Source organism: Perca flavescens, chromosome 15 (assembly GCF_004354835.1).
Source record: "Perca flavescens isolate YP-PL-M2 chromosome 15, PFLA_1.0, whole genome shotgun sequence".
Taxonomy (NCBI): domain Eukaryota; kingdom Metazoa; phylum Chordata; class Actinopteri; order Perciformes; family Percidae; genus Perca; species Perca flavescens.
The window spans coordinates 24,317,915-24,334,597 of NC_041345.1; the positions used below are offsets into that span (position 1 = coordinate 24,317,915).

At 42.2% G+C, this 16,683-nt stretch overlaps 1 protein-coding gene across 1 annotated transcript in view; it reads right to left on the reverse strand.

The window, feature by feature from the left end:
• Positions 1-16,683, reverse strand: part of LOC114570092 (neurabin-2) — a 35,898-nt gene continuing 19,215 nt past the window's right edge. Inside the window, exons 6-16 of the mRNA XM_028600304.1 lie at positions 10,175-10,220; positions 9,870-9,945; positions 9,197-9,317; positions 7,920-8,024; positions 7,431-7,566; positions 4,817-4,960; positions 3,737-3,790; positions 2,988-3,119; positions 2,759-2,856; positions 2,586-2,682; positions 1-836 (exon numbers count right to left, since the gene is read on the reverse strand). Coding sequence (XP_028456105.1) covers positions 783-836; positions 2,586-2,682; positions 2,759-2,856; positions 2,988-3,119; positions 3,737-3,790; positions 4,817-4,960; positions 7,431-7,566; positions 7,920-8,024; positions 9,197-9,317; positions 9,870-9,945; positions 10,175-10,220 — 1,063 coding nt within the window. The 3' untranslated portion in view covers positions 1-782. The remainder of the gene's footprint in view (positions 837-2,585; positions 2,683-2,758; positions 2,857-2,987; positions 3,120-3,736; positions 3,791-4,816; positions 4,961-7,430; positions 7,567-7,919; positions 8,025-9,196; positions 9,318-9,869; positions 9,946-10,174; positions 10,221-16,683) is intronic.

The following is a 16,683-nucleotide window of genomic DNA, read 5'->3' on the forward strand; positions in this document are numbered from 1 at the left end:
TTGTTTTGTAGTTTTTATTACTTAACTATCAGCAGGTGGTGGCTATTTCCTTTCAAAGTTTTTGTTGCACATTACTACCACGGTTCCACTTCTGAATTTGTCTTTTAAAAATGCGGTGGCCACTTCTCCGTGTAGGTTTGGATTCGAATGATCAATGCCATGCGACAGAAAACACGTTCGTCCTCTTCAGAAGAATCCAGTCCAGTCCCAAACAACGGAAGGAATGGTTCGGCAAACCACCTAGTTCAAAAGTAGTAGAACAACAAATCAAATGTCCTTTTCCTTGGTTTTATTTTGCGGTTGTGCCCTCTTGTCACTCTGTAAAGCACTTTGTGACGAGCCTGTTCAATAAAAGCGCTTTGTTTAAAAGAAATTTGAATCCGGGTAAGATATTGAAGAGAGGAGAAGCCAATACAGATCATCCATAAATAAAAGCAGAGGTTGTTGAATGTGGTTTCCGTGTTGATTGCCAAGCCGGGTTGCCAGGAAGACACACAAGGAGGATTCTGGGTATTACAGAAGGAGCATTTTGGGATTGGTTATTGACTGGTTATTGATCGCTGGTTAGATGTCAGATGAGAGGATGCTTCTTTCCTCTTTGAATGTCACCCCCCCTTGTCCTCTCTTTCACAATTGTCATCCCTGTTATTCTTTTTTTTTCCCCTAACTACCTGTCCGTGCAGTGAATGGTTGATTGGATTAAAATACAGCCTAGGTCAGAATGAAGGCAGAGCTCCTCCTCTTCCAGTCCCAGACAGGAGGTAGGAAGTAGCAGCAGCAGTCTAGGAGGGTTGGGGGGTCTTCAGGGCATCCACTTTGGTCTCCAAGTCTGTAATCTGGGAAAGCAACAACATATAAGGACAACGAAATACACTTGAACAATACCAACTCTTTCTAAAGATCAGTTTCACTATCAAGGGCTCGATATTTGTTGTGCACGGCGTGTATCACATTAGGGTGCACTGTGCCAAGTGCTTCGGGGGTGTGCCAAGTAAAGTGCAACTTCTTGGCCTGAATCACACTTGGAAGAATACATTATACATTATGAGTGGGTGTGTTAGAGGCTGTGATAATTAAGGCCAATCACATCTGTTACTTTCACTGACTGTTTGGGAAATTTTTGTAGAGACTTATCCTCCGATTACCTTTTTTTTTTTTTTGTCAGGGACGTGCAGTTTTACATAGGAATATATATTGTATGACTATACAGCAGCTCAAATATAATGCCAAGAGAAGGTTATGTGATATTACTCATTTCTGGACATGTTTTCCATGCGTAAAAGTGCACAGTTCTATTTGTGATCAACCATATATAACCATCTGCAGTTGAATACCACCATACTGCCATACATGAAATAACAGTTAAATTGAAAATATGGTCTTTTGTTTTACATATTATTTTTAAAGTTTCTTAAAATTTAAACTTGTTTTTGGAAACACCAATTTAAAATGAACTCGAACAGTCTGAGAATGGTTTCCAATGAGTCAGTCTCCAACGCGCTTGTGGACTTGCACTGCATGGAGGATTTGTAAGGTGTAAAAATATTTGCAATATAGAAAAATAAGAGGACCAAACGGGGACCGAGGATGGAGCCTTGGGGAACACCACATGTCAGTGGGGCTACTGAAAAGGGAGTGTCACCAGCGATTACTGATAAAAAGTTATTTTGACAAGTATGATTTAAACCAGTCTAATGCAGTATCCCTGAAGTCCATTTTTTGGGGGCTTTTTCTGCCTTTATTTTGACAGGACAGCTAGGGAGAGAGGGAAGACATGCAGGAAACCACCACAGGTCGGACCCGAACCCTGGACCCCCGCGTCGAGGCACAAACCCCTTAGCACACGTGCACCTGCTCTACCACTTCAAGGGCATTTTTCCTGTTAAAATGCAAATATAAACTAGGGATGCTAATTTAGAGTGTTTTTTCTGACCGATAGCTGATCCTCGTTAACCGATCATTAACCATTAACCATCTTGGAGGTTCGGAGGTAGTTTCTGCATTCCATGGACAGCGCCAAAATGTTTGTTCATTGTCGTGGACACATGCAGCCACTTTTCTGGAGCCGCTTGCGCGACCGCACAATTCCACAGCGATCCGCGGCACGTATGTTTGAGCCCATCTCCACCGCATCCACCTGCGAGGTTGTCAGCTGTTTGTCCGCCAGGCATACTCTGTGTGTAGGACGGCCGATTTGACCCGCCAGTCCTCATCGATAGCGTGACGCGTGTCACGTAGCTCTCCACTGTAAGCACTACCAGGAGAGAGCCACGAGCAGAAAAAGAAAACGCAAATTGCTAGCGCAAAGAAAGTATACTTGCAGTTAAGAAATAGATTGTATTAGCCTATTTTTCTTTTAACAATGCAACAAAAATTTGTTAAATAACTTTTTTATTTTTGTTTCAACAACATTGTTTTTTAACTGTCAAAATCTTATCGTCAATTAACGGTTAAACTGTTAATCATTACCATTCCTAATATAAAAAGATTAAAATGGGAAAACGAGGCGTTTTCTGGGGCTGAAGCATTGACACAGAACTCCTGCCACTTGAGACCAGTGGTGTTAGGGTGACTATTTCACTAACCTTTTCCTGCAGGTTGTCCGCCTCCTCTTTGTGTGTTGCCTCATTCTCTTTTTGTGCCTGACGCTGAGCAGTCTCCTTCTTCAGGTACTCTATCTCCCTACAACGCACAAACACATTTAAGCTTTGGTGTCTTTTACTCCTCTCATACCTTGAATGCATCTCTCCTTCCTTACTTCTGCTGGTACTCTTTAATCAGTCTCTTGGCTTTGCTGTATTTCCTCTCTAGAGTTTGGTACTGAGCCTGGGTTTCCTTTAGGTGTTCATCCACTGCCTGAAAACACACAAACGCACACCCCATCAGCAAATGAAAACGTTTGGGGAGATAAATGAGAAAATACTTCATCCATTCATGACTGATAGTCCTCCTTGCTTCGAGCGTTCTGTTATCCTCTCATAGATTACCTTACACAGGGACTGCGCCTCCATCCAGTAGCCCTCCAGTTTCTCCATCCTCTCTTTACTGTCCCGGATGTTTTGCTCCAACTGAGCGCGCTCCATCCGCCAACGCAACTTATCCTGCTCTGCGTGAGCCAGCTGGAGGTAAGGGGTGGAAATGTGGGAGGAGGAGGAGGAGGAGGTATGTGGGAGGTAGAGCCAGCATTAAGTCATTGTTCAGCCAGCAAAGGATCTGATGTTATGCTAGTGTACATTCTCCTCTGCAGTGGAACCTGGATATTGCAGTGTGGGGCTGCACAATATATCTTTCTTTTTTCTAAATCGACATCACAATATCAACTGGCGCTATAAACACATAGTGAAAGGCTGCGACATATCGCGAAAGACACTCAGAGATTTGTTGTGTTAGTTAAAAGAAAATAGCAGTAGAAAACTGCACTTTAAAACGTAACTGTCTTTTTTTAGTGGTGCCTTTTATGTTTAATTTGATGTTCAATTTGTTCAATAAAAGAATGATGGAAATGATTTCCTTTCATCCGTTTTAAATTCAACAAGCAGTTTGTTGCGTTTTAGCAGAATACTGGAAGGCAGCAGAACTGAGTACACTTTAATATCTCTTTATTTCTCGCAAGTAATATCGTTATCGCCATATTCAACAACGTCATTGCATATTTTCCTAATATCGTGCAGCCCTATTGCAGTGTATTTCATTGCTGCATGTTAATAAGAAGAGATGAAAAGTGAAGTGTTCTCACCTTCCTCTTCAGCAGCTGGATCTCCGCCTGGGTTACTGCATGTTTAATCTGGAGCTGCAGACAGAGACAAAGATGAAAAGATAATCCACAACAAAAACAAGCACAAAAGCCTGATAAAACTGGGGGAGCAGATAATTTCTATGGGAGTTGCTCTAATAGTTGATGCTTTGAGACCGGTACGCATCTTAGAGTATGGGTGTTATGAACGTCTCTTTGTTGTTACCTTGGTTCAGGAGTGAAATAAATTTATGAAAAAAAAGAAAAGAAAAAAAGATTTAGCATCCAAATGATCAAAATCACACACACCTGACATCCCGACATGGCATTTCATCTTTTATTCTGAAAACATTTGCGGATGAGCTGACTCCGGCTTGGAGCCCTCTATTTCAACTCTGTCGATACATGTACCATCCCTACTATTTGGAAGACATCTGTTCTGATTCCCGTGCCTAAAAAACCTTGTCCACAGCATAATAATGATTATAGACCAGTTGCGCTAACATCAATAGTTATGAAATCATTAGAACGTATAATGGTCAGTAAATTAAGGAGCAAGGTTCAGCATCTTTTGGACCCTTACCAGTTTGCTTATAATAATGGCAGGGGTACTGACGATGCCTTACTCACAACTGTACACTCTATCTTAAAGCACCTTGAAAATCCATCATTTTTGAGGAGGCGGTGAGGAAACAGGGTCTCAAAGTCATCAACGACTCAAATCATGTCCTGTATAGTGAGTTTGAGCTGATGCCTTCAGGCAGAAGGTACAGGTTACCAAACTGCAAGCTTAACAGGTACAAATTCTCATTTGTGCCGCTTGCAATCAAATTAATGAATAATAACAGATAGAGTGTGTGTGTCTGTGTTTGTGTGTGTGTCTGCGTCTGTGTCTGTTGGCTGCAGTGATTTATGTATGACTACTATTACTATATAAGACTGTGGTACTAAACATTGAGGTTATAGGATGTGCAATGATAGGGTAACTAATGTTATATTTGACATGCTATTATGCAATGGGGCATTGCCCAAGACAAATTTCTCCTATAGGAGACAATAAAGGCTTATCTTATCTTATCTTACCTCCTTGAACTTGTGGGCTAGCTTCTCGGGGTCCAGCTCCACAGGAGACAACATGTCCTGGTTCTCGGCCAGGTCGAAAACCTCGATGGAGTTTGGAAACACTGGACTCATCTCCTCCTCCTCGTCCGTCGCATATTCACCCGTCTGCAAGTAAACAGAAAGAGATGCGGAAAAGATGAAAAGAAAGAAACATTACATTTGTCAATATGCTGATTTGTCAACATGCTGCCCCTCCATGCAGCATGACATAAAAACTTGATGCATCACACCAGCGTCTCAACTATTTTAAAAGAATTTCTGTCTCTTTGGGTCATATTTGGAAAAGTTCAGGACGGTGGTGGTGGAAACCCCTGTTTAGACGAGTGATGAGCAGAGCCGTAGCCAGGCTTTCTGAAATAAGTCACAGTTACAGATTCCCCTGGCAGAATCCCACCACAATAAGAAATGATTGACAAGCCACCAACCAAACTTTGTAATATTTTCAAGTATGGCTGGGCGATATGGCCAAAATCTTCTATCCCGATATAGGTCAGTTCCTATCTCGATCACGATATGGCATGTTTTCTGGTAATTCAATAATGAGTCTATATGAAATAACCACATGGCAAAGCCTATTTTTTGTATACTCCTCTGTGAATTAAATACTTGACAAATGAAAAGTACGGAGCACTTTACATTCAGTCCACTGACCCCAGTGTAAGGCCAGTTACACACTGCACGCGTCGCGCGAGCGTGTCAGCCGCGCGAGCGTGTCAGCCGCGTGGCGTGTCAGCCGCGTGGCGTGTCCGTTTATATTTCGGCTCCCATGTTAACAGGTTAGAGCTTACACACTGCCGGCGTGAGACGCGCGTCTCACGTGCGCCTCGAGCCGCGCCTGAGACACGTGCCTGCTAGAAATAGAACCAATGCCTATTTTTCACGCGAGACGCGAGCGTGTTGGAAGCGTTTCCAGGCAAAATAGAATAGGAAAATATGTTTATATGTCATTTAGACACGAATGCATATTAATAAATGACGTTTGATGTTTGAAAGTGTAGGTTTTGACATCTATGTAGATATAAATGTAATAGAATATTTCAGAGAAAATATTTTCAAATGTTGCACTGGTCATACAGAACGAAATATTCTGTAACATATTTTGCAGTCAATACTGCTGACGTCTTGCTTTAATCAAATCAGTAGGCTATATTTAAAGGGTAGTAGGATAGGCTACGATAACAACGTGAGGGACGGTCCAACATCAGATAGGCTGTATAGGCTCTTTACAGCTACACAGACATCCCACTTACCCATTTTTCAGAGTTTGAATCTGTCGGCACAATGTCCCGAGATCAGCCCTCCCTGTACCTAACAGCAGGAGCAGCGCCGCGTCAGACAAGCTTCTGGTGTGTAGGACACAGAAAAATCCACGCAGCTGACACACAGCTGAGATGCAACAGAAACGCCACGCTCGCGAGACGTGTGCAGTGTGTAACCGGCCTAATGGGGAACGGAGTGTGCTACTGGAATAATCAAATATACCTAGTTAATTGCAATTTGCTTTTATTTAAACACTCAACAATTGAAATGCTTATTGTTGTAGTGCTGAACCGTCTGATTCCCTCTCTGATCACAAGGTGGAGATGCTGGACTGAGTTTGAAAGTAGAGGCCACGTGTTGACACACAGACCGACATTTTGACACACACACACACACACACACACACACACACACACACACACACACACACACACACACACACACACACACACACACACACACACACACACACACACACACACACACACACACACACACACACACACACACACACACACACACACACACACACACACACACACACACACACACACACACACACACACACACACACACACACACACGATTTTTTTCTCAATTATCAAAATAGTTGGCGATTTAAAGCTATAGTATAGCGTAGTTTCTGTCCCCCCCCATGAAGAATTCTAAGTATTCACAAAAATGCTGTCGGTGCTTCCACATGACGTAAGCCTTCGGGGATCGCACACCACCCCCACCCCTCTTAGAAGCGTTTAAAGCGCCAAACCAAGGAGGACACGGAGGATTAAAAAAAACACAAAAAAAATGATGGACTCTTCAGAAGAGGTAATTATCACTCGAGCTGCTGCATGTGAATGTGGCGGGCGACACCATTTGGTAAACAGCCATACTGAGAAATACAGCGAGAGTTGTGTGGAGCGGATAGTCTTAATTAGCTCTGTATCAACTCAATTGGCAATGGCTTAAACATAATGAACATTCATTATTATGAAAAAGGAATAATACATTTTTTAAGTTGCGCACTATAGTTTTAATAGTTGACATCTAATAGATTATTCTTTGCAGCCCTACTGTTGTTGTCTCTCTCTCTTTTAATCCCTCTTCTGATTTCCTGCAGCTATTAAAAAGGCCCATGAGTTGACAAAGTAACATTAGTTATTAAATGTTTTTGGAGTCTGCGTTTATTCAACATAAACATTTCCTTATTTCCTAACGTTCCGAAAGACAAAGCTGCTGCCACGTGAAAGATGTATGAATGCATATTCTCTATGTATGGTTGTGCGTCCTGCATGGGTTTGTGCGTCTAAGCATGTACCTCTTCGTCATCGTCCATGTACTGTTTGTATCTCTGCTCCATCATCTCTCTCTGCCATCTCTCCTGTTCCAGAGTCTGCTGGATCAGCTGAGCCACTTCACTCTGCTCCCCGGGCTTCTCCCGACCAATCACAAACCTGGGAAACATTTGAAATCCATCGGCCAAGTTAATGATCTCAAAACACACGCGTAAATCTGAGAAACTCAAAACACACGGCAACATTGCAAACCTTGAAAACGTTACACACGCACACAAATCGCAAACATAAAAACATCCCAGTGCATAAAACCGAAAGATTCACCCCATACCAACTGCAAAAACATGAAATCCATCCGTTACAAACCTGAGAGTTTTAGCGTATACCAACCAAAAACCTGAAAAATAACCAATTTATATCACAAATCTGCAAAAAAAACTTATCCACACATTCTGTGTGAAATGAGCAAAACAAAAAGAGAGAAAATGAGTCAGTGTGTGTGTGTGTCAGACCTGACGGTGCCGGTGGTGTTGCGGAGGACAGAGGCAGCGAGGCTCTGAGTGACGCCGACCAGGCTGGTCCCATCAACCTCCACTATCAGATCATTAACCTGGATCCTACACACACACACACACACACACACACACACACACACACACACACACACACACACACACACACACTTTTTACAAAACATACAACTCACGACATGGACAGATCCCATCTAACTTCCACACAAAAAATTGGTTATGACACATAGCTTTGGAAAAGAATAACAATAACGCGTCGGTCCGACACAGTCTGGACGTGGAGTAATCAAACCTGGCTTATCATTTAAATCACAAAACTCCATGATTATGTCCTTTCATCTGCCCTTTGTCGGCAAGAGGCTCACGATGCCATCGACACATGAGGATTTAATAACAACGGAGATTAACGAAAGTGAAATTGATGTCATGGAGCAGAGGCTTTTGGTTTTGTCTTTCCATTTTGTTGTTGGAGCAGCTGATGAAAGTTTAGAATAGAAAAGATCATAGGCTGTCTGTTATAACTGGACTATATCTTGTTGAAAATTTGTTATTTTAATGGGATTTGAGAACTATATTTTCACCATATAATTGGTTCTGCAGTTTTCTTGGCTAAAGTGCTTAAACAATTCAAACCTTTACATAAATTACAGTGCTATACACCAGTTTAAGTGAGGGGAAACTGCAGTAATTGTGGCCCGTCTACTTCCGCATACAACCGGATTTGTCTATACATAGTGCAATCCTGTCATGTACTGTATAATAAAAAATACAGCTGAACCTTGAATCTTGAAATGTGTATTAATCCACAGCTGAAAATAGTCCCCAAATGCGTTATTTACATCTGTTTGAGTAACATTTGGTAAAACCACAGTGCCCAGCTGTTTAAGATAATAACTGAGCCTTTGTTAAAACTGGAATTATTTAATTGTTCAGGCTGCAAACCACCAACACAGTGAGAAATATAGACAGTCTAACTGACATATTATAGGTTCTGTTTTTTTTCATGAGATTTGTTGACAGTTTATTAGAAAACAGAAAACAGAGCATTAAAAATCCTGCGTGAGGGGCACCGGGTAGCTCACCTGGTTGAGCGTGCGCCCCATGTACAAAAGGCTCAGTCCTTACTGCTGCTCCCCTGTACTGCATGTCATTCCCCCTCTCTCTGCCCTTTCCTGTCTTAGGCTGTCCTGTCAAATAAAATACCTAAAAATCCTGCATGAGACACAGATAAAGATGTATAAAGGAGGTGGACAGGGTACCTGCCGTCTCTCTGTGCAGCTCCTCCGTCGGTGACCGTCTTAACAAAGATCCCCAGTTTCTCCAGACCCATATCAGCTCCTGCACCCATACCTATAATACTGATACCCAGACCATCACCGTCTGCACACACACACAGACAGACACAGACACTAAATATCACACTGAATTACATCTTTATAGACGTGACTACTGCTGGCATTATTATGCACATGTCAATATGTTCCTTTTGTTCTTAGCATCATCAGGTATATGTATTCATTCTTTTGGTATAGCCACAAAGTTACATCACCTGATACAGTCGGAGGTGACAGTCAAAGCTATAAAACATATCTGAAGTTAACATATTTATCCTCGTTCAATGCTTTAAAAATGAAACACAAGTCAGTGTTTAAGCCATAATGCTGTGCTGAGAGCAGCCGTCACGGATGGTTGCTGGTTCCAATCCATTACTTTCAGAATTACTACCTGCTAATTAGGCTAATCCGTGCTAAATGTAATCCCATAAGGGGATAATGGAGTTGTAAGCAGAGTATGTCCACAGCAGCCTGTCAGTTGTGTGCATGTGTGTTAGTGTGCATGCGTGTGTGTATGTGTCTGTGCGTGCATGTGTGTGATAAGAGGCTTGACTGAGTGACTGTCAATGAGTGTGAAGATATATGTGTGTGTGTTTACCCTTCTCCAGCTCTACAGGAAACAGGTCCAGCTGCAGCTGCATCGGCCGACGCCATGCGTGCATGCCTGGTGGTGCCTATCAGAAAGCCTGAGAGTGAATATTGGTTACATAAGAGGCTTGACTGATTGGACCACAGTGACTGTCAATGAGTGTGAAGATATATGTGTGTGTGTTTACCCTTCTCCAGCTCTACCCAGGAAAAATCAGGTCCAGCTTCTCTCCACTGCATCTCTTTTTCTCCAGCTCGTATAACACCCCTCCCCCCTCGCTATAAAAGGTCAGCAGCATCTGTCTCCCCAGTGACCATGGGGTCAACGTCAGCGTGAGTTTGGCACTGGCACTGACCTGCTCTCTTTCTCTGTCCCTGTCTAGCAGATATGCTAATGTGTGTTAAAAAGACAGAGACACAGCCAAAGGCCTTTACAGTTAGTAGTAGAAGTGGTGAATACCTACACAGGGAAAAGGTCAAAGGTCAGAAAGCCTGAGAGTGAAGTCACAACACTCACATGAAGGTTTGAACCGTTTACTACAACAACAATATGCTTTTAGTTTGGCGGTGTGGCTCATGTGAACAAGCCTGACATGGTCCCAAATTAAAAACAGAGAAAAGCCCAGTTCATTCCATTTAAAGGTTTGAACTTTCAGTCACTTGATAAATCCATTGATCAATAACAGTGAGGTCAGTTTTCAGATTGAGCCTCAATTGTCCCCACAGGAACTTTAAAGCATAAATAGCAGACTATTGATTCAGATGTGCAGGAAAAGGGCATGAATGACCATTATATTGATATATAATGTTTTATAACTGGTCATTCATGCCCTTTACCCTGTGTGGATACACAGTATAGCTTAGGGTCAGTGCTCTGTACCCTGATGCCTGAATGGACTGGACCCAAATACAGGGCATAGAGCTGCACAATATATCGTTTTTTTTTATCGTCATGCAATATCAACTGCCGCAATAAACCCATTGCGAAAGGCTGCGACATATCGCAAAAGACACAAAGAGATTTTTTTTGTGCTAGCTGAAAGAAAATATCAGCAGAAAACTGCACTTAAAAATGTAACTGCAATTCTTTAAATAATAGAAAGTTGGAAATGATTTAATTAACCTTTATTTAACCAGGTAAGCCGATTGAGAACAAATTCTCATTTGCAACGACGACCTGGCCAAGACAAGGCATAAAACGTGCGAAACAACATAGAGTTACAAATTAAATACGCAAAATATAAACATACAAATTACAACAACAAAAAAACAGTCTACAAAAAATACGGATCAAATATAAATACTGAGTGTAGTACAGAATCTGTATACAGTTTGAGCAAATGCAATAGTGCAAAAAGCGTTACATAGATATTAAACAAATATGACCGGCAGTGCAGATAAGATTGTGCCACTATGCATTGGAGCATAAGAAACAATAAAGTGAGTGTGTGCAATACTGCTTGAAATTATTTCCTTTCATTTGTTTTAAATTCAACAAGCACGTTTGTTGTATTTTAGCTGAATACTGAAAGCAGCAGAACTGAGTACACTTTACTATCCGTATGGTTATCGCAAGAAGTATCGTTATCGCGATATTCAACAATGTTATCGCACATCGCACAGTTTCCTCATATCGTGTAGCCCCAACAGGAAATAATAGACCACCTGCTTTTGATTGATGCAGCTGCTTCCTGAATGACAGCCTCCGCATAATCTGACCAATCACAAGCCACCTACTACTACCCTGGATAAAAGCAGGGACGCAGGACACTTTAAATTACAAGTAAGGGTGTCACCGAAACACAATCTCTATTATTAAGTCACACTCTCGAATTTCGAATTAAAAAATGGAATCGTTGATGCTGCCACGCCCCCATGTCAAGTCCGGTCGGCTTGCGAAAAAAAAAAAAAAACCACACACAAGTGGTTGAAGTATTTTGGATTTCCAGCGAATTATGTTGACAACATTTGCGTTGTCAACAAAAAAGCCACAGTTTGCAAGCTCTGCTATGTTATCGGTTATCTGTGTGGTATATGTTAACTGTTCAGAAATAGTTTGTTAAGACACTTAATTGTTCAGAGAAGACTGTGGACGTGGCTGTTTTATTGTTCTTTTGTTTGTTTGGTTGTGAACTTGAATGTCCTCTTCTGTGAATAAGACTGCAGTTACAAAAGGGAAACTAGATGGCAGGTTATTTTGCTGGAGTTTCCAATTGACTGAAGATATAAGTTATTGTTACATTATGTTGATATTATATTCCATACAAGTCTAGTCTAAAAATGGCAAAGCAACCTGTGCTTTAAAAAAAATAAATGTAAAAATCGAGAATCAAATCAAATCGTGACCTCAGAATCAAAAATGTAATGGAATCAAGGATTTGGAGAATCGTCACGCCCCTAATTACAACCAATAAAACATGTCAAACTAAATTCAGGACATCACATCGCTAGTTGAACCGTGTGACTAAGAGTCAAAGCGCTGTCCATTAGAATATTATCATGACACTCTGCAGTGTGCACACAGGCTATCCACCTATTCCAATGACAAAATAGATTTTAACATGTAGTATCACATGAGGTCCTATAATGGACATCTAAACTGACAGATGAATCCACGCAGCATGGCTATGATGAACAACAGCAGCAACTACTAGCTTACTAAAACACTTGCTCAACAATTACAATTGCTGCTAATCCACGTTGGCTGAGTGGCGAATTAGCCTGAGTCACTCTAGTCAGCTGGATTTCAGACAGGTAACTGGATCAAGATTGGGCAAGGACGCTACCAAAGACTCTTGTCTCTCAGTCTTTACTGGCATGAAACACACAAAGGGAACATTGATACTAAGGGAATCCCAAGGTGCCTCACAATACGATACGTGGTTCATATTGATATTTTGTCCCACCCATAAATGATACAATGCAAAAGAGCTAAATGTGGTCTGCTACTGTAGTTCTGAATTTCATTTATAATCTATAATATATAGAGCAATAGTCCGACATTTTTGTTTGTATCCTTAATAAAAGTAAGATAAGACGATCGATACCACTCTCACATCTCAGCATAAAGACTAGAAACGGGGGGAAACAGCTAGTCTGGCTCTGTCCAACGGTCACAAAATCTGTCTACCCCAAACCATAGTCAAACACAATCAAAACGCAAATTGGTCTTTGTACGGATAAAACAAAAGAGACATAATGTGTTAATTTGTGAGCTTTAGAGCTGCTGGTAGGTAGACTGGGTACACCCAGCCCAAAAGGCCGGCGATTTGATTTCGCTCTGCAGCTCAGGCTGGAAACCTTTACGTTTATCTGTCCTGCTTCTGTTACAAACGTGCGGGAACCAATCACAAACTGGCTTACCCACCTGGCGCGCTATTGGCGGATTTAACACGATGACGATAGAGAAGCGACGGCAAGCAGCTTTTTGTTTACATTCAACAAGCCGGCCACTGAAGCGCAGCAACCCATCGATGCTGCTGTCGCTGCTACGTCACCCGGATCGTTGGTCTGATTGGTTGAAGGACTATCCAATTGCGTACAGAGTCATTTGAATTATGCCCGTTGATCACGCCTCTTGTGCAGTAGAAAATACAGAGCAGACTCCCCAGACTAATGTTGGTCTAAACTTGGTCTGGTGATAGCCAGACTAGCTGGTAGGTGAAATTGGTTAAACTTTGGACAATGCCAGGCTAGCCGTATCCAGTCTTTAGGCTAGGCTATGCTAAGCTAGGTGGCTACTGGCTCCATTCTTCATATTTACTGCACAGACATTACAATGGAATTGAGCTTCTCATCTATGTTTCAGGGCCAAATTGAATAAGCCTATTTCCTAAAATATGGCTTTAAATAAATTTTGAAATCCTAGGATGTAAGTCATGCTAACATTGAATAATGTGTAAAGCTAAAGTGATTGCTTGAATAATCAATTGTCAATCCTTTGGTTAATCAATCACTTAAGTCATTTCTCAGGCAAAAATGGCAAAGAGTCTTTTAGTTCCAGTTTCTCAAATCTGACGATGTGTTGTTTTACATTATCATTAGGGGTGGGAATCAGCCTCACGATACGATATCATCACGATATTATTGCGATTTTAAACATTTTGCCATATTCTGCGATATATTGCAATTTATTACCTTTTCTCCAACTTAAAAACATTCCCAATTTCAAATTTTGTCCCCAAAAGAGACCAATCAAAAAGAAAAAATTTGCTGTTTGTTCATCTCACTTCACTTTTATTTCTGCAAAATGGGATAGTCAAGCAGACAAACTGACCAACACATATATAATAAAAGATCGATACTTGGCGTCTGTGTATCGATACAGTATTGTATTGAAAATATCTCGACACTATGCTGTACCGATCGTTTCCCCCACCCCTAATTGTTTATACTATGATAATAAAGTGAACAACTTTGGGTTTAGAACTTTGGGTCGGACAAAACAAGTTATTTGATGACACTGCTTGGACATTTTTCTAGATTTTTTGACACTTTGTAGAGCTGTTCATGCTGGAGGTGAAGAGAGTCCAAACTGTGCTGTGGAGTAATGTCTGGCTATGTGAGACTAGCATCTACCGTTACCTACTCCGCTGTGCTGTGGAGTAATGTCTGGCTATGTGAGACTAGCATCTACCGTTACCTACTCCGCTGTGCTGTGGAGTAATGTCTGGCTATGTGAGACTAGCATCTACAGTTAGCTACTCCGCTGTGCTGTGGAGTAATGTCTGGCTATGTGAGACTAGCATCTACCGTTAGCTACTCCGCTGTGCTGTGGAGTAATGTCTGGCTATGTGAGACTAGCATCTACCGTTAGCTACTCCGCTGTGCTGTGGAGTAATGTCTGGCTATGTGAGACTAGCATCTACCGTTAGCTACTCCGCTGTGCTGTGGAGTAATGTCTGGCTATGTGAGACTAGCATCTACCGTTAGCTACTCCGCTGTGCTGTGGAGTAATGTCTGGCTATGTGAGACTAGCATCTACCGTTAGCTACTCCGCTGTGCTGTGGAGTAATGTCTGGCTATGTGAGACTAGCATCTACCGTTACCTACTCCGCTGTGCTGTGGAGTAATGTCTGGCTATGTGAGACTAGCATCTACCGTTAGCTACTCCGCTGTGCTGTGGAGTAATGTCTGGCTATGTGAGACTAGCATCTACCGTTAGCTACTCCGCTGTGCTGTGGAGTAATGTCTGGCTATGTGAGACTAGCATCTACCGTTAGCTACTCCGCTGTGCTGTGGAGTAATGTCTGGCTATGTGAGACTAGCATCTACCGTTAGCTACTCCGCTGTGCTGTGGAGTAATGTCTGGCTATGTGAGACTAGCATCTACCGTTACCTACTCCGCTGTGCTGTGGAGTAATGTCTGGCTATGTGAGACTAGCATCTACCGTTAGCTACTCCGCTGTGCTGTGGAGTAATGTCTGGCTATGTGAGACTAGCATCTACCGTTAGCTACTCCGCTGTGCTGTGGAGTAATGTCTGGCTATGTGAGACTAGCATCTACCGTTAGCTACTCCGCTGTGCTGTGGAGTAATGTCTGGCTATGTGAGACTAGCATCTACCGTTAGCTACTCCGCTGTGCTGTGGAGTAATGTCTGGCTATGTGAGACTAGCATCTACCGTTAGCTACTCCGCTGTGCTGTGGAGTAATGTCTGGCTATGTGAGACTAGCATCTACCGTTAGCTACTCCGCTGTGCTGTGGAGTAATGTCTGGCTATGTGAGACTAGCATCTACCGTTAGCTACTCCGCTGTGCTGTGGAGTAATGTCTGGCTATGTGAGACTAGCATCTACCGTTAGCTACTCCGCTGTGCTGTGGAGTAATGTCTGGCTATGTGAGACTAGCATCTACCGTTAGCTACTCCGCTGTGCTGTGGAGTAATGTCTGGCTATGTGAGAAAAGCGTCTAGCAACGTTGTTGTGAATGCTGCGGTCTCAGCCTGGCAACCCCCGTGAACTTTGAGTCTGGGCAGGAGGGGGCGGGGGAAACGACTCTCCAGTATTTTGAATTGGTAGTGCATTAACTATTTTAACCGCTAGCTGCCAGTATTCCATACAATATTACATATTGCACCTTTAACTCTTTAAAAAGGACGACTTAATTAGCTGTTCAGCTCACATCAATGCACACACAATTTCTTCCAAACAAAGCTCCACTTGTGTGTTTCTTATCAATCAGCTTCCCCTTGCCTTTGTGTGTGTGTGTGTGTGTGTGTGTGTGTGTGTGTGTTCACACATGAGCTTTCAAAGAAAACAAACACACCCAGGTACATTCCAACTGCTTTTTGCAGACGTACAGAGGTAGCCTTGTATACAACTCAACACGGACAAATCCAGTTATGGGTCAGTAAAAGTGAGATGCAGGACAACCTAGCTACTTTAAAAGGTTTTCTACATTCATTCCTCATTTATTACCCTTTACCATTACGTTGTGTTTATGTGCTACTGTGAAAGAACATCATCCAGAACTTTAAAAATAAGCTTCTAACCAGTGCTGTAATCACATGGCATCAAATGTGGAGGACATTTTTGCAAAATGACGTGCTGTGGAGGCAGGTTGGAGACTCTCTAAGTACCGGAGGAGGTTTGAGCTCTCCTGGCTGACTTTTCCTTGAAGTACCAACCAGTTTTGAAATTGAGTAACAACCGCCAACATGCCCAGGCAGTGAGTCTCAGATCACTGGCTCTGTTCCCTGCAGCAGAACACCTCTCTGAACATGCAAGACAAGCTACAGACACTTTCTCTCAAAAGGGCTTTACTAAAACCACATGCTGTCATGTTGAATCCTTTATGGATGCTATTAGGATCTAACCCTTCCTCA